Source organism: Engraulis encrasicolus, chromosome 18 (assembly GCF_034702125.1).
Source record: "Engraulis encrasicolus isolate BLACKSEA-1 chromosome 18, IST_EnEncr_1.0, whole genome shotgun sequence".
Classification (NCBI taxonomy): Eukaryota; Metazoa; Chordata; class Actinopteri; order Clupeiformes; family Engraulidae; genus Engraulis; species Engraulis encrasicolus.
Window position 1 is genome coordinate 34,418,813 of NC_085874.1, and position 23,278 is coordinate 34,442,090.

The 23,278-nt window shown below is 44.1% G+C and overlaps 1 protein-coding gene across 5 annotated transcripts; it reads left to right on the forward strand.

Moving 5' to 3' along the window:
- The first annotated feature begins 298 nt into the window (after nucleotides 1–298).
- sel1l (SEL1L adaptor subunit of SYVN1 ubiquitin ligase) lies at nucleotides 299–22,493 on the forward strand. Of its 5 annotated transcripts, none has more exons than XM_063223498.1 (21): nucleotides 299–949; nucleotides 1,268–1,308; nucleotides 1,815–2,031; nucleotides 4,064–4,231; nucleotides 5,480–5,585; nucleotides 7,333–7,495; nucleotides 7,897–7,950; nucleotides 8,422–8,481; nucleotides 9,078–9,159; nucleotides 11,145–11,317; nucleotides 12,050–12,106; nucleotides 12,577–12,645; nucleotides 13,009–13,086; nucleotides 13,395–13,457; nucleotides 14,199–14,286; nucleotides 15,212–15,360; nucleotides 15,926–16,091; nucleotides 16,511–16,588; nucleotides 18,644–18,816; nucleotides 19,667–19,795; nucleotides 20,876–22,493. In XM_063223498.1, exons 1-21 carry the CDS (start codon nucleotides 883–885, stop codon nucleotides 21,155–21,157), a joined length of 2,463 nt encoding a protein of 820 aa, XP_063079568.1. In that variant the 5' UTR covers nucleotides 299–882; the 3' UTR covers nucleotides 21,158–22,493. The 5 variants fall into 5 exon arrangements, with proteins under 5 accessions (XP_063079568.1, XP_063079570.1, XP_063079571.1 ...); XM_063223500.1 differs by having other exon boundaries at nucleotides 16,514–16,588; XM_063223501.1 differs by having other exon boundaries at nucleotides 11,163–11,317.
- The last annotated feature ends 785 nt before the right edge of the window (nucleotides 22,494–23,278 follow it).

Consider the following 23,278-nt stretch of genomic DNA (forward strand, 5'->3'; position numbering starts at 1 on the left):
TTTTGTGTATCGTAGTTGCAGCTGCAAATGGCCACACACTGTATACTCTTTCTGCTTATTTGGTCCTGGAGAAGCGTTTTTATGTAAATGCCCAACACTTTCATGAAGAAAGATCTTGTTTTGGAAGGCGTTTCAATCGCTTCAAAGCCGCTGTCGTGTACAATGTTGCAAAACTGTTCACAGGTATTGTAAGTCAAGTGTGTGAGTATGCGATTGGACAAGAAACCTCCAGCCTCCTATGATTGGTTGCTGTCAGTTATTGTGTTTCATGATTGGTCTGTCGTAGGATAAGGAAATGGTGTGTGTGAAAGGGTTAGTGGCTGGTCAGCTATCTTGAAGTAGAGCAAGTCCTTTCGTTTCTGTAGGCGTTGTTTACTTAAGTTTCACGGACAGGCTTGCGTCGACTGGCATTTTGTTTTCATCTGTTCTGTGTGCTGCACTTCACGCCCGCAGTCACAGACGACGAGATAGAAAGGTTTCTGATTATCATACGACCAATGCTAACAGGCGATAGCCGACTTGCTAACTTGCTCCCCTTTCTTGAGCTGTGAAGAGCGTTGTGTCGGTTCCTACTAGCCCGTTAGCTTGTGGATTAGTTCATTGGTGTCGTGGTCAACATTTTATGAACGACGATGTCTTTGACATAGACAACCGACACTGACTATGCATGTGTCTAGTGGTAGAGACACTTGTCTGGTCACAGGAACGTCAGGTGTAGGACTACCTCATGCGGATAACTGCCGTAGCTAGCTAGCAACAGCTATCTACTCCAATGGAATAGGATAAAAAAAGTGAATGATCAGCTGATTGAGCTTACCAGCTAATATTTTTTAGCTAGTTGTAGTTGTCCTTAATGTGCAAGGACTCTGTGGATGCTCCGCGATGAAGACGTCAAGGATCTGCCAGCTTCTAATTGTCGTCGTATTTATATCCAAGGGAACAACAGCTGGTAAGTTCTCTGCAAGACTGACAGCTGCCAGAATAGCTGGACAGCAGCCTCTTACAAGTATATCGAGCAAGCTAGCTAAAATCTCCAATTAAATAATAGTGTGCTATGCTGTAGGGCTACTTTGTGTGTAGTTTTTGGACTACCTGTCTTGGTGGTTAATTTAAACCCGAACGAACGAAGCACATCTCTACCCTGCGTTAGACTTTAACCGTGTTCTATGCTAGACTATGGCCACCTTGCAAGCGCAGCGCTACTGTAAACACAGCAGATGTTGACATTCACGTCCTCTAAAATTGACTGTTCTGCTCTCCGTCTCAGCAGACCTGCCAGCCGAGGGGAATGAAGTACCAGATGTCAAGGTGAGAAACTCTGGAAAGCTGTTTTCATCAGTTCTGCTTCAACTTGGCATGCAGATTTCCTGATATTTCACTTTCATTACCTAACGGCTATCTTCTGGATTGGCAGACTTGCCTTAATCTACACTGTCTGGTAACCCTTATAGTGAGCTCTACGAGACACTCTAGACATCTCTTTAGTAGGCCCCAGCTGTTTAAGTTAACAGGCATCTCTCAGGTTTCAAGCCTTGTGCCTCGTTGAGATTTACACACACCGATCAGCTATTTTTTCTCCAGGACACATATGACACTTATGACATTTGTAATACATTGAATTCATAGACTAACATACTTTATGTTTTGGTGCTTTGGAGACTTAATTACGACTGTAGTGGAACAGGTACTGAGAAATGGATTTAAGGGTACGACCCGTACTTGAACCTGGGTCCCCATGGGAATACATGGGCCGTACATGACCAGGGCATGATTGACTCATATCTTGACATCTTTTTTTTCCCTCCCCCCGACAGACAAACATGGAGGAGGAGGACAAGGTGCCTGTGGGGGAGCGCGTGGTAGCGGGCCAGTCGGTTTACTCACCGCAGGAAACACGGGCCACCGCCGAGCAATTGGCCGCGGAGGAGCAGGAGGCCCAAGAGGAGGCGCAGGAGGAGTCTGTGGTGCCGGGGGAGGAGAAGGAGGACCTACCTGACCAGCCACCTCCACCCATACCAAAGCCCAAAGAGAGTAAGACATCCGGAGTATAGTTTTGTCTGTTGCTGCTGGTAAACCTTTGTTTGCCTTTCAGCTGCTTAGTCTTTTTAAAGTAGTGCTACCCAGTGGAAAGCACACAAGGTGCATTCAGCCCGACTGAGAACCGTGCCGGTGCTCGTTCCCGCACGTAATCGCGAACTGGCCGTCATGCTCACGTCAAAGACCCTAGCGTTCAGGAACCGGAAAGTTGGTTCGCCACGCAAACCGCAAAAATACAAGGTTTTTCTCTGCGAACTGTGATGACAACGTGGCCGTCAGCAGGTTCATCCGGGTAACAATCACGTGCAGAAAAAGTTCAGAGCCCGGTATGAACACTGGTGGTTTGCAGATAAGCACTTCAGTGCCGAACGTAACGGGTGCAGGCACCATCACCGGCACCAACTCCATTCTGGTTGGCCCTAACAGAGTGTTCTCACTTCTGTCTCTTGCTGGTGTTTTGATCCTTTTATCCTAGCTGAAGGAGAAGTCAGAAAGAATAAGATAGCCCAACTGTTTTGCTATAACAGCAAGATCCTTTCTTCATCTACTGAGAAGTAAGCGAGCCAGGGCTTCAAGTAGAACAGGCATGTGAAATCGGATTGACTGGATTACTCAGGGCCCAAGTGACATTAGTGCATCTAGCAAGGCAGGTGCATGAGGACTATAGAAAGGAATGAGACTCCCAAACTTGATTGGCTCAGAGTTCAGTGATAAGACCATGTCTGAGCTGCTGCCTGTGGTCTTATCCATGTCCCCAGAGGTAGTAGTAGTAGTGGCGGTCTATGGATCAATGACGTTTCAGTAGTAGCATTCTGTACGTGAGGGTGGTGCAACCACAGTTAATGCCACTATTGTATGGATTAAATTACCTTTTTTTCTTTTAGTGGATTATCGAAGAAGCACATTCATTGCAGTACATTAATTTCCAATTACTATTTTATGCATTCAATATTCAGAGAGTGCATTCTCATAGCGTTGACTGATGGGCCATGCTTTTTCCAGACCCTGTCTTTAAAAATAATACAGTGTATTGTATTTCATATTGAACCATCTTGAGATCGTCTGGCTGTCTTACAAACAATGGATTCTGGAATTTCAAATTATGACATGTTGAAGAGGAAACATTGCCATTCCGTGCCACGACATGTCCCACCCGTGTGATGGTCTGATGCTCATATGAGGCAGCTGGGGTCTAACGGTTAAGGAGATGGACTTTAAATCAGAGGCTTGCAGGTTCGAATCTCACCCTTCCACACTCCATGGCTGAGGTACCCTTGAGCAAGACACCTAACCCCAAACTGCTCCAGGGACTGTAACCAATACCCTGCCAATAACCATGTGTCGGTTTGTATTAAAAGCATCAGCTAAGTTTAATGTAATGTAATGTAATGAGAGGCTGTCCAAAAACGTAACCATCGCAAAGCCAGAATGTATTGCTACTAGCCAAGCAGAACGTTTCAAACAGAGCCATGAACATACTGAATACCGGTAAGCCTTTATTCCATATTGCGCTATTTAGTGAACAAGTGATTCACACGGTGGCACACAATTTCCCCATCTGGTATCAGAGTAAACGGATAAACAGAATAAAGTTCCTCAAGGCAGCCTACTAGCCAGACAGACCTAGATTTTCATCCAAGCCTTGTGACTTCACAAGTGGTCCAATCAGCTGTGATTGTCATGATGTTCCACTTCCTGACTGTCCCACTGTGTGCCCCTCTTCCTCCCTATTCTTTCCTGGTATTCACTTTATGTTGTAGTTAGGAGGACAGTTGCATTTTTTGGTTATGTTGTTTTTGTTTTGCATTTACCAAAAAGAATTATAATAACAGCTGATCACAAATGATGTCCGCTATCCCCTTCCTTACTGTCCCACCAGGTGCCTTTTTATTTTTGCTCATCCTTGGTTTTGACTGGTATGTTTGTTGCATATTGTTTTTGTGTTGCGTTTGCCATAACTTTTCTCAACAAAAGCTAATCCCACATTGCCCTTTTCCTGCTGTACCGTGTGTGTTTGCTGCTGCAGTCCCGGTGGTGATAGGGGGCACAGCGGCCGGTGAGCCCTGCGTCTTCCCCTTCCTCTTCCTGTCCAAGGAGTACAGCGACTGCACCACGGAGGGACGCCGCGACGGACGCCTGTGGTGCGCCACCACTTACGACTACGACCGCGACAAGAAATGGGGCTTCTGTGAAAGTGAGTCCTCAGCGGGAACACACACACACACACACACACACACACACACACACACACACACACACACACACACACACACACACACACACACAGACCAACAGACATGCACATGGGCACACATGCATCTTTTTGAGGTCCTAACACTGTTTTACATCGTAGAAGTGGAGTGAAAGAAAATCAAGTTTTGTGTAAAAAGTTTGGCTAAAAGTTGATTGGTTTGGGTTTTATGCTGATGATCAGCTGAACAAGTGCTGACGTGTCCCCACACCTAGCCAAATTTCCAGCTACAGGTGTGGTCTAATGTCTAGTTCTCACGGATATTAGAAATATTTTGGATTTAACAAGCCTTTAATGACGTTCTCCTTTGCACTTATTGTGATTCAGTTTAAAATTAAGCCAAGATTCATATATTTTGTCAAAGGTTTCCAAATGGCATAGTGGTTAGGGAGGTGGTCTTAAGATCAAAGGGTTGCAGGTTCAAAACCCACTCTTGCCTCTCCTTACGCCTCCAACCATGGCTGAAGTGCCCTTGAGCAAGTAGGAACCCAACCCCACATTGCCCCAGGGCCTGTATCCAATACCCTGTAAAATCACTGCAAGTCCCTTTGGATAAAATCATCTAGTGTAATGTAATGTAATAAATGGCCAGCCATGGCTCAATGGTTAGAGTGCTGGCCTTTAGATCAGAGGGTTGCAGGTTCAAATCCCACCCTTACCAGCACATCCATCATCCATGGCTGAGGTGCCCTTGACTCGAGCAAGGCACCTGACCCCACACAGCTTCAGGGCCTGTAGCCAATACCCTGTAAAATCACTACAAGTCCCTTTGGATAAAATCATCTAGTGTAATGTAATGTAATAAATGGCCAGCCATGGCTCAATGGTTAGAGTGCTGGCCTTTAGATCAGAGGGTTGCAGGTTCAAATCCCACCCTTACCAGCACATCCATCATCCATGGCTGAGGTGCCCTTGACTCGAGCAAGGCACCTGACCCCACACAGCTTCAGGGCCTGTAGCCAATACCCTGTAAAATCACTTCTAAGTCCCTTTTGATAAAATCGTCAATTGATTAGATTGTTTACAGCCAACATGAAAACAGAAAAATATACAATAGAGTGCACAAGGACAAACATAAGGACATCAAGTGCAATATACATTCATACACAAATACTAGTCAAGTGTAATATAAAGCTGCCCCTCCCCAACTAAACGCCTCCTCTTGTCCCCTCTGACCTTTGACCCCTGTAGCGGAGGAGCAGGCTGAGGAGCGGCGGCAAGCCGAGGAGATGGAGGAGCAGTACCAGGCGGCCGTGCGCATGATCAACAACACCAACCGCCGCAGCCAGAAACGAGAGTGAGGACAACCTCCTACTCCTTTATTCATCTCCTTTCTCCACCTCCTCCCCCTCCCTCCCTTCTCCTCCTCCTCCTCTTTCTCTACTTCTGTCTTGTTCAAGATCCAAGATTGTTCATTTGACCCGCAGGATATTTGTCTTAGACCAGGAGTGGGGAACCTATTTCTCGAGGGCTGTTTACGGCCCTGGATTGACATTCTATCTGGCCCCGTCATAATTTTAATGTTATGCAGCTTCACATGAAATATGACATATTTTGTAAAGGAAACTTAGAAATTACATTTGCAATTTAATTACGTTATATTCAGGGGACCTACAGAAGGTGGGGTCTAATTTAAAGGTGACTGCCTTCAATATAGGCCTAAAGTGCAGGAGGGAATCCTGGTCTGTGTTCATAGTACGGCCCTTGGAGGACTTTTACGGCCCTTGGTGGAATTTGAAGTGGCCCTTCAAATGAAAAAGGTTCCCCACCCCTGTCTTAGACAATCACAAAGCTGCCATATGAAACACACGACTCGTAGCAAAAGACACAATAGACAGATACCCAAAGTGCATAGTGCACTTGAACCACACTCGTTACTCTTTTGTCTATGGAATAGACAATTTGTCTAAATAAATAGACAAAATAGTCTATAGATGAAATAGAGTATTCATGCAACCTCTACCGCAATCTGTTTTACAGTGACTCATTCTCCAGAAATCCTTTCCATAGTGGCAGCAAACAAAAAATAAGAAAAAGCATTTGCCCCATATGTCCTGGGACAAAAACACCACCAATATAACTCAAACTAAACAAACACGATGAAGACACTCCCAAAGCCTCTTCATGAAAATAAGATGGTTACAGTATGTATAAAGCTATGTTTTGAAATGACTTCAAGGAGTTTCAAGGAGGTGGAAGATATGGAGGTGTCTCAGACCTCCAATAGTACTTCCTCCTTGGCCTTTACTCCATTTTTCTGTGATCCTTTCTTGTTGCCTTAAGTTGATCCCCTTAACCAGGGCGGTGTTCAGGCTTCTCAGAGGGTCTTACTCCTGCCACACAGTAGTCTGATTTTCACTGGGGGGCAGGGCCATTAGAGGGTCGGTGCCGGGCTGACAGCGCTGGGTCCTGGGCCCGCACCCCCATGCCCTGAGACCAGTTGAGCATTTTTGGGGCCACCCTGTCAACCCGCACTGACCCTGTGGTGTTTGTGCTTCGGGCTTAAGTAGTCAGACACCCTTAATCTATGATCACATAGCCCTCTTAACTGGATTGGTGTAGTGTTCATGGTAAAGCGTTTACGCAGGTCCTTACGTAGTAGAGTTGTAATGGAAAGGCCAGGTGGCGCATAGTAGTACTGTAGATGTTCATATGATCTACAGATGATTAGGTTGTTTACTTTCTGGGAGTGTAGGCTTGTAGGATTACGGTAGACAGAGGTTCTTTCAGGTGGCTTGTGTGATTGTTAAAATTGATCCAACACAGACAAATTAACTTTTTATGACCATGAAGCATTTAGGACAGCCATAGGATAGGAATGGAAGTAGAGAGACACAGTTAGGCCCAAAAGTTGTCCTGTGAATTGGACATGCTTTCCTTCTTGATATTGGGAACACTACTGAAAAAAGGTAAAAATAGTAAACAGCCGAAGACAGAATTGTGACATACAAACATTTCAGGTTTAGTCCATCTGTTAAGTTTTCCTAATTTGCGTTCAGCTCTTGTGTGCGACTCTTATTCTTGGTTTCTTGCTTTTTGTACAGGGTGTATGAGAGGTTACTGAAGATCTCTGGAAAAGGCCACACCAAGGCGTCTGAGAAGGTGGCCTACGCCATGCTGTTTGGGGACTATATGGCCCAGAACGTCACCAAGGCCAAATATCTTTTTGAGAAGCTCACGCTTGAGGGCTCACCCAAAGCCCAAATGGTACGCATGTGTGCTCTTGCATTTCATTGTACTTCACACAGGGTGTCTGCACTGTCCAAAACAGTCAATTTCAATTTCTCGTGCTAAAACCTACAGACACCTTTCGCTTTGAGTTGTGTTAAGACAGTGATGGTCTACCACACAAAGTTTCTACATGTTTTATTTTATTTATTTATTTATTTTCATTTATTGGGCCATACATATTTCATATTCTTCCCCATGAGAAACACTTTTGAAAAGCAGTACCATTGCTGGTCTATTTCAAAGGATTTACAAAAGATGACCATATACATACTCTAGGTGCCGCTAAACCTCAGTCTGAGTCCTGACATGAGCCACCATATTTTGGCAAGTTGCAATTTTTTGGGTGTGCTGACGGCCATTTTTCAATGTTCCACTAGGCTCTTGGCTTCCTATATGCTGCAGGATTGGGAGTGAACTCCAGTCAGGCTAAGGTAAGCATGCCTTCTTTTTCTGCTATTACAGGAAACGGACATAGTCTGTGTTTGAATAGTGGACATGGCATCTGGTGCCTAAAATCAGTGCACCATATGCTGTACATTGCATGTTGAGAGATTAACGGTAGAAATGAACCTTTTAAACACTACCCCTGTTATAAGTTAGCTGTTACCAGAATGGCAATGACCGTAATGCAAGTCGTAATGTATTTCTAAAGACTCTGTGCACTGTCATAGTGGTGCAGTACCATGGTAGTTAAATTTTTTCAGTGACTATTACAACGTCCCAGTGGCGGGATGGTGTCTGGTAAGGGGCTACCTATTTATTACACATCAGTTTATAACGCACAAGATGTTGCTCAATCGGAAAAAAAAATCAGTGTCACTGAAATCAGTGTCATGTTCAGGAGAAGTGTTCTACGGTCGCCGTTATACGTTAGTTATGTGATGCATTCTCTCTGTTTTCAGGCTTTGGTTTACTACACCTTTGGTGCCTTGGGTGGCAACCTAGTGGCCCATATGATTCTGGTACGTATTTATGAACCCATTTCAGCCTTATCCCTTTCTGGGAAAAGGTGCCCTCTGCCTATTAAAACCTAAATATCTCAGCCTCCGAAGCACATAAACATATCAAATAAGTTGCATTTAAAAGCTAGGACCCTAACTCTGCTTTAGAATGTGTTCATTCAGCTCTAACATACCAATATTTTTGATAAAGAGCTCAAATCGTAAGAGCCTGAGTGCAGCGTATATGTCGCTCCAGGCGAACATGGGTTAAATAACACTCGCAGAGGCTCATTTGTCGCTTCTGAACCCAATGAAGACTAACGCAGTAACGTGCATAAACATTCTTTTATTCCAAATGCATTCTCCATAGTAGTCAATAAGCTATGGAAAAACGAGAGGTGTAAGGTCTTGAACTACTGCCTGACTTCTATATGATGTGTGTGCTGGGAGGGGGGGTGGATGCAGCGCTTTGCATGTGTGTTTTGTCTATTTGTGTCTATTTGTGTTTCTATTCTGTGAGACCAATAGGCAATTTTCATTCTGGCATGACAATGAATTCTATTCTATTATTATAATAATGACTGTTTGAGTCGCATGTGATTTCCCTCCCCCTGTAGGGCTACAGGTTCTGGGGTGGAGTCGGCGTGCCACAGAGCTGTGAGTCAGCGCTCACCCACTACAGGCTGGTGGCCAACCATGGTAAGGAGACTATCTGTACTGTAGCCTCTTGTTATTAATCCTCTACTGTCTTGTGTTGCCAAATACTGAAGAGTTGTGCTAGTGCACTGCACTCATCCAAAAAGTAGATACTGGACAGAAGACATACGGATATGTATAAAAATAATATTAAAAACAATCAAGGCACAACAACACACGGAAATTAAGATACTTACAGTGAGGACAGCACTTAAGAAGCCCTGCTTTTAGTAGAGGTGGTTACCCCATCTTAGAGTAAAGGGCCATACCCCGTATTTGTCTCTTAATCGACAGCAGCATACTGGTGCATTAAGTCATAAGAACACCCACCTCTGGATTTTACATTATGCCTTTTGTACACCAAGTGCGACATACGCTACCTGAGCGGCGGAAGTCATTATTTCTCTATGGAGGGAAGGCGAATAAAGCTACTGGAACGAATTGCCCAGGAGCGAAGCGAACTGAGCGACCTGAGTGATTTTTAACGATTAAAGTCTAGCTAATCTTGTGGTAATGAGCTATGAGCTTTGGCGTAAACCAGGGGTGTCAAACATACGGCCCGCGGGCCGCATCCGGCCCGCCAGAAGGTTCGATCCGGCCTGGATGAATTTTTTTTTTTTTTTTTTTTTNTTTTTTTTTTTTTTTTTTCTACAATTTATTTATTTTTTTTAACAAAGAAATAACCGAAATGCGCAATTACGCCACTGGGGGCAGAATCGAGACCTGCATGACATCAACCCAATAGTCCTCTCTCTCTCTCTTACACTGTATTTGTAGTAAAGTGCACATCAGACTTCTAGTATAAATGGTGAATTTGTACTGTGACAAGCATTTGATAAAGCTCATACATAGACCTCATGTATAGATGTCAAATGTTAATACTTCTTATTCGTATTGTATTGGTATTGGTTTTAATTAAATAGTAAATATAACTATTTGTATTGGTTCATATTGAGCTTAAAGGGACAGTTTGGTCAATTTCAACATGCAGTTGTATTGCTCACGCTACCCTTGACTTGTCAGTACCTGGTGATGCCATATTTTTTGGCTCAGCCCTTTCCGAGATATGAGCAATTCTAATGGGGGCAGCGTTTGTTTACATTTTTAAAAAATGAAACATAGGCCAACTCCAAATATTTTCCCAAAAGGTACTGCTGTTTGCTAGTTGTCTGCTGATGTTTTATAACCTTTTGGATGTTTTTGGGAATAAATAAAAATGTTTTTTTGAAATGTAAACAAAGAGCTGCCCCCATTACAATGACCAGGATCTCGGAAACGGCTGAAGAAGAAGAAAAAAAAATCTCGGGCACTGACAAGTCCAGGGTAGTGTGAGCATTACAACTGCATGTTGAAATTGACCAAACTGTCCCTTTAAACGGGAAACGGGACATTAAAATGCGTTAAAATGCAGGAAATTACATCTAAGAAATACAACATTTTCTGGGGGAAGACCCCCAGACCCCCCGCCAAAATGAACAGTCCACTATTTTATTAATTGACAGTTGCCAATGAATGAATGAAATCAATGAAATTTTGCACAGGATTATCAGTATTGCATTGTTTTCTATATATTCGACACACTTTTAAAACATGCTGAAAAGACAATGCGATAGTATTGAAAACTAACCCTCTGCTTTATGGGTTTTTTTGCGATAATGTTACTAATGCGGCCCGCTTGAGGTCCTCATGGGTTGTATGCGGCCCTCGGACCAAAATGAGTTTGACACCCCTGGCGTAAACCAATTGGAACGTTCATATCTCCGAATGTCCCAGGCTGTCAAGCCAGAGCCGTTATGTGATTAGCTAAATCAAACATGTCAATGCCGCGTCCAGAGCGAATAAAGCAAATTCATGGCGAAACTTCTTCAACCACCTCAGCTACCTGGGTAGCGTAGGTCGCGCTTTGTGTACACACAAGGCATTAGCCATACCTTGTAGGTGTTAGCCCATCCTCGAGTGACGGACCAATAACATTAAGCCGCAAATAGTCCAATCTCTGTCCTCAGTGGCCAACGACGTGTCCCTGACGGGGGGCAGTGCGGTGCAGCGTATCCGGCTGCTGGACGAGGTGGAGAACCCCGGATCCACCAGCAGCATGCTGGAGGAGGACCTGATCCAGTACTACCAGTTCCTGGCAGAGAAGGGCGACATCCAGGCACAGGTGAGGCCTCAGGAGACATCAGCCATGGATATATAATACGTTGTATAGTATACAGAATCATATGGCGTAGTATCAGTATGCAGAACATCATAGAGTTATTATACAATTACCGCCTAGTACTACAAATTCCTGGTCGAGAAGGGTAAATACAAATGATCAAAAATTGTATTAAGTACTTTGGAGGGTTGTTTCATGGTAAAGAAACCTTTTGTACACAAATTCCACTGCACACTGTGTATCAAGGATGGGATTCATCTTTTGAATTTGTCATTCTCACTTTTTCTTAGCTGTTGAAATTGCCTCATTCTACAATGTTTCTACAATGATTTTGTGACATGAGTGCCTGGAAACTTTGTCTGGCATTGTAATTACAACAAAGTTTTGTGAGAGTCCGCACAACTCGAAGGCTTCTTTTTTCAGCAGGTGCAGCTGTTCAGGGTACTTCAGTCATCAGTTTTCACAAGGAAGAGCGTGACACTGCTTCTTCACGGTTCACCACTTTTTAAAAAAAAAAAATTGGTGCTGACGTTTCGGCACTTAGGCCTTCATTAGAGAAGCAGCGTCGCGCTCTTCCTTGTGAAAACTGATGGCATTGTAATTACAACTTGGAGAGTAGGAGAGATGGAGATTGAGCTTTTGCTATTAATTAAAAAAAGAAATCTATTTAATTATTTGCCAGAATGTAGGGCCTGTGCATGATCCTGTTGTGAAAGAGGCTTTTGTCATTTTTAGGTTGGACTGGGACAGCTGCATCTAAATGGTGGAAGAGGAGTTGAACAAAATCACCAAGTGAGACTGGAACACTTTCTATGTTACACTGTACTACTTAACGACAATCATTTGTTGCATTTTATCATTATCTGTGTTTTGTTGTTTTTATTTATATTTTAAAGAACAGTTGTACTGTGTTCAAACATGCAGACAATGCTAACATTTACTGCAGGTTAACATGGAACCCCAATTAACCTAGCTGAGTTAAACCCACTTCTATTGTGTGTATGTGTGAGTATATGTACAATTGAGCTTATTACATACCTTTAAGGGAATTCCTATTAATTTGAATTAAGAGTGTATTACAAGTTGTGTGTAATAAGCTCAATGCAGACTTGACCATTAGTATAACTTTGAGTACTGCTCCTTGTGTTAGAACCTATGAGATGTTCTGCTGGCTAGTTTAACCAGTTGTTAGGATCTCCTGCTCTCTTCTCAAATATCAGGAAGTTTACTAGTGGGTTTTTTCCCCTCCTCTCTCTCCTTAGCGTGCCTATGAATACTTCAATCAAGCTGCGAATGCAGGAAACACACATGCCATGGCCTTCTTAGGAAAGGTAGGGGGAACTCCAACTTCTTTACTGCCTCAACTTATGTAACTTACTTGGTATAACGGGACTGCATAGTGTCCACAATGTAATGCAAAGTTTGACAAGCATGTCCATTTGGTACCGATCGTGCACTATTGATAACATGGCTGAACGCAATAATGATTAAGACAATAAGAATGAAGTAATAATGAAGAATGAATAAGACAATAGATCAATATACTCAAACATTTAGTACCATTTTCCTGCATCAGAAAGTAGGTAGCAGGCAGCAGGCAGCAGAGTTCTACTGATTATTCAATTCCTTTTTAAAAAAGAAGAAGAAAAGTAGTATGACAATGTCAATATCTCTGTATGCGTGTGTGTTCGCAGATGTATTCTGAGGGCAGTGAGTTTGTTCCCCAGAACAATGAGACAGCCCTGCAGTATTTCAAGAAAGCTTCTGAACTGGTGAGCATGTGCCAACGGTCATCATCAGGCCGTCTTCTGACCAAAAGACAGCAACCTGTTAGTCATTTTGTGCCCTAACTAAATCTGCATATTCTTTATCTCCCCTCTCTTTGCCTTATCTGTCTCTCTCTCTCCCTCTCTCTCTTTCTCTCCCCATTTCCATCTCCATCTTGCTCTCCTTCCTTTCTTGTCACGTCTCCCCCCCTTCTCCTCCTCTTTGCTCTTCTTATATACCTTTCTTTCTCCGTCCCTACCTTTCTTGACACCCCCCCCCCCGCTCATCTCCTCCCCCTGTTCTCTTCTCCCAGGGTAATCCCGTGGGGCAGAGTGGTCTGGGAATGGCCTACCTGTATGGCAGGGGAGTCCCAGTGGTGAGTCACTGTTGCAGTGTTTCTCTCTCCTGTTAATCATCTCTATGCAAGTGTAATAAAGACACACAAAAAACCACACGCAGCCTGAAACGTCACATTAAAGAGAAACGGAGCTTGGTGTCGCAGACTTTATCTTCAGTTTCCATGTCATCTCTATGCATGTCAGTCAACTCGATTTTGAGATGAGGCTCAGAACAGCTTTCAGTCTCCACGTCTCCTCACCGTAACCTACGTAAATGCGTAGTCTTTGAGACATCAGTTAACTGCCCTCTGCTGAACGTCAGCCTTAATCAATATTGAGTAAACTTCACATAAGATATTATAATGTAAGCTTTAAGCGATATCTATATAGGGTGGTGTGACTGTATAGAAGTCTACCATGATTTTCAATGCATATCTTGTCTATAAAGAAACCCGAATAATCACTAAATAAGCCGATTTCTAATTACCACAGTCATTTAGGCTGGTATAACACTTGGTTATTCAAACCACATGTGGTATTGGATTGTAGATGGTCTGTTTTAAAAAAAATTAAAAAAAAGTCAGAAGCAAACTTTACATCAAAGAACAATAGTGCCAGGATCAGTCAATTGAATCTGTTTGAATCCAATACTGTAAGGAAGTTGATGATGTAAGAGATGAAACGAACATTTCTACTCTACTCTACTCTGCTCTGCTCTGCCTGCTGTGCGTAGTGATGGTGAAGTGTATTTAGAGTGACATTCCCCTATGTTCCTCCAGAACTACGAGTTGGCACTCAAGTACTTCCAGAAAGCTGCGGAACAAGGCTGGGTGGACGGACAGCTGCAGTTGGGATTCATGTACTACAGTAAGGACTGCTTCACATTCTCATGTCATTAAAATGCATTCATTTTGTATTGTACTGTAGCATAATTCATACAAGATGCACCTCAAAGTCCCTATGTGTTATGGAAATGTTCTTTCAGTAATCACTGGGCATCATATCCCTAATTCTACTACTAGACTTACTTATTTGAATATAGTGTATGTTCATCATGTATCAAGGTTGTGTAGTTGTCAAGGAGAAGAGCACTCCACAACATCCAAGAGCTCTGAAATGACAGTTATGCAAAGCTCTGAACTCCACTGTGTCGTTAAAGCTGACGGCATTTTTTTTGCTGCTTATTTTCTGATGATCTAATGGTATACAGTTTACATTTGTTATTGGTTTTACACACAGATGTTTTCAATGGTCAGAATGACCATGTTATAGAAAGTCTTATAGGATGCAGTGCATGACGAGCAGTTTTTACAGCTGTTCTACTATCACAAATTACATGAGGATTTAATGGTGGGAGAGGAGAAATGAGAGTGTACTTTCAGATGTAGTGTTTGATTTTATAGAGGCTGTTATGGAGATGGGGTGCTTTCTTATATTGTGATTTTATAGAGGCTGTTGTGGAGATGGGTTGTTAATGACTAAACAGGGTAAGTTAAGTTGAGTTTGAAGTTTAGGCAACGGAAACAGTTTCACTTCTCTTTTTCATATGCGTCTCTGTTATCCTTCCCTTAACATCTCTCTCTCTCTCTCTCTCTCTCTCTTTCTTTCTTTCTTTCTTTCTTTCTTTCTCTCTTTCTTTCTTTCTTTCTTTCTTTCTTTCTTTCTTTCTTTCTTTCTTTCTTTCTTTCTCTCTTTCTTTCTCTCTTTCTTTCTTTCTCTCTCTCTCTCTCTCTTTTTCTTTCTTTCTCTCTCTCTCTCTCCCCCCCCTGCAATCTGTCCTGTGCTGTCCCAGATGGCATCGGGGTGAAGCGTGACTACAAGCAGGCCCTGAAGTACTTTAACCTGGCCTCTCAGGCCGGCCACATACTGGCCTACTACAACCTGGCTCAGATGCACGCCACAGGCACCGGAGTCATGAGGTCCTGCCACACTGCTGTGGAAGTGAGAGGAGACGCACACACACACACACACACACACACACACACACACACACACACACACACACACACACACACACACACACACACACACACACACACACACACACACACACACACACACTCAGGCACACACTCAGGCACACACACACACACACACACACACACACAGGCACACAGCACAGCACAGGTCGATTCTCCATTGGATACGCATATTCAGTGTAATTACCCCTCTAAGTCCATTTGTTATGAATTCATAGATGTATAATATATAACTTTATAGATCTACCTCGAATTGGATTATCGTGACTTGACTTGGAATCCATCAAACTGATAGACTACTTTACCGGCTATGCGGAGGATTCATTGTCCTCCCCATCACTCAGCAGAACTCTAGTCAACTAGCCAGTTACTTTTTACATGCTTGCTTTGTTAGTGAAATCTCAAGTCTGTTTCCTTGTCAAATCTCTTTGCCAAGTTGTTTTGAATATTCTCAAGTTGTTTGGCTCAGCAAATCATGTGACTTTGTGTGTGTGTGTGGTGTGTGTCCTGTATGTGTGTGTCTGCAGCTGTTTAAGAACGTGTGTGAGCGCGGGCGCTGGTCGGAGCGGCTGATGACGGCGTACGGAAGCTTCAAGGAGGGCGAGATGGACGCGGCGTTGGTGCAGTACTTGCTGCTAGCTGAACAGGGCTACGAGGTTGCCCAGAGCAACGTGGCGTTCATACTGGACCAGAGTTAGTGTATACACGCACACACACACATATATAGTACTTGATGGCTTTATTTGGAGGACCAATAATTATTCAAAAACAATACAGCCCCCTAAACAATGTTAAAGGTGCACTGTGTAGGATGGTGGCCAGAGTAGGTATTGCAACTATGCTGCTCATTGAAACTGTGCTAAAAATGTCTATCTCTGGGAATTTGATGGTATTCCTGTAAATCAAACATTTGTGAATGGACAGCATGAATTCTGGAAATAAACTACTACTAAAAGCATTACACAGTGCACCTTTAATCCTCTCGATTACACTCCCCTGTTCAAATATGGCCTCCTAATTAAATGTGTGAAATATCTGGCCTCCTGACTGCCTCAGCAGCATACTCTATGATCTCACACTGTGTTGTGTGTCTGCGCTTTGTGTTTTACCAGCAGAGGGCTCGCGAATCTTCAGTGAAAACGAGACGTATCCGCGCGCCCTGCTCCACTGGACCAGAGCAGCCGCTCAGGGTGAGTAAAGCGCAGCTGAAGCTCAACTACTACACCCCCTACTGGACAAAACTGGCATGACAGGATTTATTTTTAACTCCACCACACACTTGTCAAAACTCGCTTCACATTTTCCCAAGATATAGACAGAACTGTCTGTAGAAAATAATATCCCACCTATGCTGCTCTACTAAGGCAAAGTGCAGTAACTTCGCCAACATTGAAACTGATAAAAATGACTTCAAAGCCTTGGTATTAGGTTGAATATTGTAGTTACTGCAAATTTGACAAGGCATTACCTAAAACGGGACACATTTGGACCGCAAGGCTTTGTCACAAGGTAAATGAGATGTTATGAAGACCATTTTCAGTCTAAACTCTAATTTTGACAAAATATGTAGGTACTGCACTTTGTCTTTGTGCGGCAGTATGGATTTGTTGCACCAGTCTCCTTAAAACGTGTGATTTGACTGCTTGGTTTACCTTGTTAATTTTGGTTAGGCCACACCAATTTAATTTGTTGGTTCTCGGATTCGCCTCTTGTATTTTGTAACAAAATGGAAAAAAAAAAAAAATCAGTTTCAATACCCCAAAAAATGAAATCGCTAAAAAAAACGAAGACTGCATGTTTTCATGAACGGGGAGGTGTCTCTTTAGTAGTTGGAGGTCATGTGACGTAGAGAACCAATAAAACCACTCCTTTCAACATGCCGATTACGACTAGCGAATCAGGAAACGTGTTACATTCAAACATTTACAGACAAACATGCAATGGCAAGTTGAAGCCCCTGTGGGTTAGCAGTAGCAGCGGTGAAACACAGTATTGCTCTTAGTGGAATTAGTGGAGTGGGATAGCAGTTTTAAAAAAGAAAAACAACAACTATTCAACTGTTGAATCATCTCAGTTTATTCAAACCAGATTAATATAATAATTGCCCTGTGAGCTAATTTTGTGCCTGGTCTATTTGGCTGCCTTAATTCCCTTCTACACTGTCCTTCTCCATGTCCAGGTGTTTGCCTGTCTTGCACCTTCCTTTGGAGGTTTTTTTTTTCGCCCTCTCGCTTCAACTTTTTCCTGAAAAAATCCGAGAACCAACAAATTAAATTGGTGTGGCCTTATTACCATCAGCTGCATTAGTGAATTAACTGGAAGAAATAAGCAAGGCTCACACAATGTTATATTGGGGATATTTGGCTTTCTGTGTGAATTGAGTGTGACTTGTTATAGAGCATCAGCTACTGTGTCTGTGCCTTGAAGATGAGGTTGAGGATGAGGATTTGTGGAAGGCTATTTGTTTAAACCTCATTCAAATGTCCCTCGCTTTCTGTGAACTGTGTGTACGTGGCACAACTTGCAAGTTGTCAAGCAGTGTGCAAGATCTCAGCTTCCTGAATGTTCTACGGTTATGCTCCAATACGTTTTTTCACTACGTTGGCCAATGGCAACTTGAGAACATTACCATGGTTACGAAAGAGGCGCTTTTCTACGAAGCTCATTGTTCTGAGAACATTCCAGGAACACTGGTCCTCTGGGACATGTGTGAACGTGGCAAGCAGCGAGTGCTAGAACAAAAAGAAGCGGGCTGAGACGCTTTGGTGATCTTTTGCCATTGTTTCAACAGAATTCTGAGCACTCGCAAAACTGATTGCACATGCCTAGTCTTGAAAAACGATTTGCTTTGTCACTTTTGATCTGCGGCTCGGAATTGAAAACATTTTTAAAAAAAAAAAAAAAAGAAAAAGAAAATGATGGCGTACTGTAACTACCTGTGCCAATTTCATGGATGGATGAGTCATCAACTGATTTATGATCTTTCAAGCAGGGCAGTTGGTGCTTTGGATCTTTCCTATGATAACCATTACTTTATTCCTTTGTCTGTGTGTGTGTGTTACTGTGTGTTACTGTGTGTGTGTGTGTGTGTGTGTCTGTCTGTGTGTCTGTGTCCATGTACATGTCTATGTGTGTGTGTGTCCATGTACATGTCTGTGTGTATGTGTGTGTGTGTGTGTGTGTGTGTGTGTGTGTGTGTGTATGTGTGTGTGTGTGTGTGTGTGTGTGTGTGTGTGTGAGGGCAGGCTACACGGTGGCGCGCATCAAGCTGGGCGACTACCACTTCTACGGCTATGGCACGGACGTGGACTACGAGACTGCCGTCATCCACTATCGGCTGGCCTCGGAGCAGCAGAACAGCGCGCAGGCCATGTTCAACCTGGGCTACATGCACGAGAAGGGCCTCGGCATCAAACAGGTACAGTGCAGGGCACGCAGGCCATGTTCAACCTGGGCTACATATTTAGTAAAAAAGCCGCACTCCCGGATAAGTTTCTTGCCGTTTTAATACTGGGTTAGCATGGCAGACAGAGCGACGTTTCGGCCTAAGCCTTCTTCAGCGTCAGCAACCTGGGCTACATGCACGAGAAGGGCCTCGGCATCAAACAGGTACAGGCCAGGGAGGGGGGCTCTGAAGAACGACTAGGCCACAGGACAAACGTCTCTTTACATATGGATTACACCATATTCATATTGTCTGATTTTGGGCAGTCATGGGTAAGCGGTTAGGGCGTCAGACTTGTAGCCCAAAGGTTGTTGGTTCGACTCCCGACGCACCAGGTTGGTGGGGGGAGTAATTAACCAGTGCTTTCCCCCATCCTCCCCCATGACTGAGGTACCCTGAGCATGGTACCGTCCCGCCGCACTAGGGCGCCATTGAGGGCTGCCCCCTTGCACAGGTGAGGCATAAATGCAATTTCGTTGTGCGCTGTGGAGTGCTGTGTCACAATGATAATGGGAGTTGGAGTTTCCCAATGGGCTTTCACTATAGGCCAATATTTTTCAATACAAACACGTCACGGCATCAAACAGGTACAGGGGGGGCTGACATTACAGCATATTTTGAATGTTGTCTGATTGTAGGCCTATTTTTCCATGTAAAACCAGAGTGCGGCTTTTCTACTAAATAATTGTACTAAAAAAGTTCAGCGAAAGTCCTAATTTCTCAGTTTTTCCGCCATTAGTTAATAAAGTGGATAGATCAAGTCAACAGTCAAAGTCATGATTTTTCTGTTTTCTGTTCCTCCATTTCCCTTCCCCCTTGGTAGGACATCCACCTGGCCAAGCGATTCTACGACATGGCGGCCGAGGCCAGTCCTGATGCCCAGGTGCCCGTCTTCCTGGCACTCTGCAAGCTGGGCTTCGTCTACGCACTACAGTATCTGCACGATCTCAATGTACGGCACACACACACACACACACACACACACACACACACACACACACACACTCACACTCACACTCACACTCACACTCACACACACACACACAGTACCTTCAGGATGTCCATGTACAACACAACACATCACACAAAGACAATTATCACACACAGTTCAATTTACACATCACCCATACATACACAAAATACCCCCGTAATACGTTCATAGCATGTCTGTGCATCGTGCAGGGGAGTTCAAATAGTGTATGAAATGAGCAATAATAATAACCAAAAAAGTTCATGACTTGATGCATTTAGTTTCCCCCCTCATTTCTCTTCTCTTTTCGCTCCATCTATCTCCCAACCCTCCCACCATCATTCTCAATTTGTCTCATCTTGGTCACACTTCACACACCGTCATTTTCCTTCTTCTCTCTTTTCTTTTCCCCCCTTTATGATGCACTGTCTCCCTTTCCTTCCTTCCTCCCTCTTTTCTCCTTCCACCTCTCCCTTTCTGTTGCTTTTCTTCGTCTTTTCTTTTATGTTCTGTTCTTCCCTTTATTCCCCTCCCCTTATTTTCCCTTCCTTCCTCTCACCTCTTCTCATGTCTCTCTTTCTTTCCCGCTCTATCTCTCTTGCTCTCTCTCTCCGCCCATTTATCTTTGCCCCCCCCCCATCCCTCCGCCCACTACTTCTCCTCTTCACTGCGTTCCTCCCTGCATCAGCCCCATCTTCCTTCTCTCACTCCCCCATCCTCTCTCTCTCCCCCCTCTCTTCTATTGACCACAATTTTTATGCTTTTATGTTGTATGTTTTCTATGTTTTTTATGTTTCTTATTTTCTTAATGTTATGCAGTGATTGTTGCTGACATGTTGTAGAAGCCTTGTGGACAATAAAGTACACTCTACTTCTATTCCCCATCTTGCCTCTCTCTCACTCCCCCATCTCTCCCCATCTGCCTCCCATCTCTCTCTCTCTCCCCCATCTCTCTTTCTCCCCCATCTCTCTCTCTCCCCCATCTCTCTTTCTCCACCATCTCTCTCTCTCTCTCTCTCTCTCTTTCTCTCTCCCCCATTTCCCTCTCTCCTATTCCCCCAGCTGAAGGAGGTGGTGTCCCAGGTGGATCTGGATCAGCTGCTGGGGCCGGAGTGGGACCTGTACCTGATGACGGTCATCGCCCTGCTGCTGGGCACCGTCATCGCCTACCGCCAGCGCCAGCACCAGGTTCCCCTGCGTCCCCCTCCCCCCGCCCCTGCTGCCGCCGCTGCTCCTCCTGTGCCGCCCCCCAGGCCCGCCGCCCCCCCGCCCCCACCTCCCGCAGACCAGCCCGACGACCAGCCGCCGCAGCCAGCAGCCGACCCCGTGCCAGAGGAACAGTGACAGACCACCAACCACTAGCCACCTCCCCCTAGAGATCCCACTCTGGGTGGGGGGGGAGGGGAGGGTTAGGAGGGATGGGCAACAGTGGTGGTGGTGGTGGTGGTGGTGGAGAAGGACAGAAAGGAGAACCAAGAGACGTGCGTGTGGCATCTGTAACGACCAACCCAACCCAACGACCACCCTCTCTCCTTCCCTCCCTGCCTCAAATATCTCACAGCGAAAGTCCACCAGGAAAGGCTGTATGGAGAGAGCACAGTGTTGTTGGTGGAGAACGAGGCGGAAAGACAGGAGCATCGAGAAACTCTTAGTGCATCCATGTCTTCCTCCTTTACCATCTGCCCACTCGCGTGTTGTCCAAGGGTAAATGGCAACGCTGGGTGGCGTGAACCACCACCACTAACCAACCACCACACACACACTAAGCCACACGGTCAACCGTCATTTTTTTATACTCAGCTGATAACTAACAAAAGGTCTCTTCACCGACTCAACCACCCGCAGCATCCATTTGATTTAGCACACAACAACTCTAATCTCTGCCACCCACCCTGGCTGCCTTAATGCCAGGAACTGTCAGGTCTGACTGTCTGACCTGAAACCCATCACTGGGTCAAGAGACTCTTGGGAGACCAAAGTGAAACGAGTGCCCCTTTAAAAACACACAGACCCCCCCCCACTCCACCAGCCCTCTAGTAGCCCTACCTGGGGGGGGAAGGACAAGACTCGTGACGCCAACAGCCACCATTTTAATCAGCTTCGATAAGGAGCGCCTTTAGAAAGAACGAATAAATAGACATTGATGCAAAGACCGAATGGATGAAAGAAAGAATGGATGTCTTTACTGCTGGGGGACTGCTAACGGGTGAAGACATGCCTATACCACGACACAGACCCGTAGTCGAACTCTTGAACTCGTAGAAGAAAACGAATGCAAATGAATGAGAAGAAAAAAAGTTTAAAAAAAAGAAAGTGTTTTGCTTGCCTGTTGATGTTGTTTTTGTTCTTTCCATCTCTTTCTGTAGTTATGAATAGCTATCTTGGCTAGCAATATGAGTTTGACATCACTTGTACTTTTGAGATCAACTGTGGAGAATGTTGTCACTGTCGTGAACTTCATTTGAAAAAAACAAAAAGAAAGGAATAAATAAAAAAAGACTCAGGACTTTGGCAGGACATTGGCATGTTCTGGTATGTTCTACTGAAGAACACGTTCTGTAGGCACATACATGCGTATCTAGAGGAACACTGATGACAAGCCTTCAGACGAATTTCACCAGGGACTTTTGGAAGCGAAGAGTTGTTATTGATGTAAAAAAATAAATTTGATGAAACTTAATTGTTGACATGTACTTTCTTTTCTCCCTGGTAAAGCAAGATGTTAATGGTTTTCTTTGAAATCTCTCAGACCTTTTCTTTTCATATCTAAATAGCCAAAAAAAATGTTTTTTTAATATATCCCAAGAAGGTTGCTTTTTATATTTTCAACCCATCTGAATTCCAGTCATGTGTAGAAAAAACATTTATATCTTTTTTTAAACCACACGCATACAGACACACACCATTATTTCGGTTTTATAAATGACTTTATTTGGTCTGTATTTTAAATCCTCCTAAAGAAGAGTATCCTCCCCTTGACTTCACTCTTTGAGTTTGTTACCATGTGTAGGGGCCTATGCACTCTTCACTCATTGGGCCCTGTTGTAGCATTAGTGGTATTGGTAGCCAATAGCCAGGGAGTCAGCTCTATGTTCCCACAGCCCATTGGTCCCACAGCCTATTGGTCCCACATCACTAAGACTTTTAACATTTAATTTTTAGGCCCATTGGTCCCACAGCCCATTTGTCCCACCGCATAGTCCTGCTGCTCCATGTTCCCACATTTCTTTGATTTTTTTTTTTTCAAATTAAGGTTCTATGTTCCAAAGGCACGTTGTCTTAGATTCCTTGGAAATAAGGGAACATGGAGTTGTAGAACATAGGGGCTATACTTAATAATAATTTCTTAAAAATGTGGGAACATGGAGCAGCAGGAATAAGCTGTGGGACCAATGGGCCATGGGACCAATGGGCTGTGGGATCATAGAGCTGACCCCGGTAGGCAGGCACTAGGCAGCTATGCAC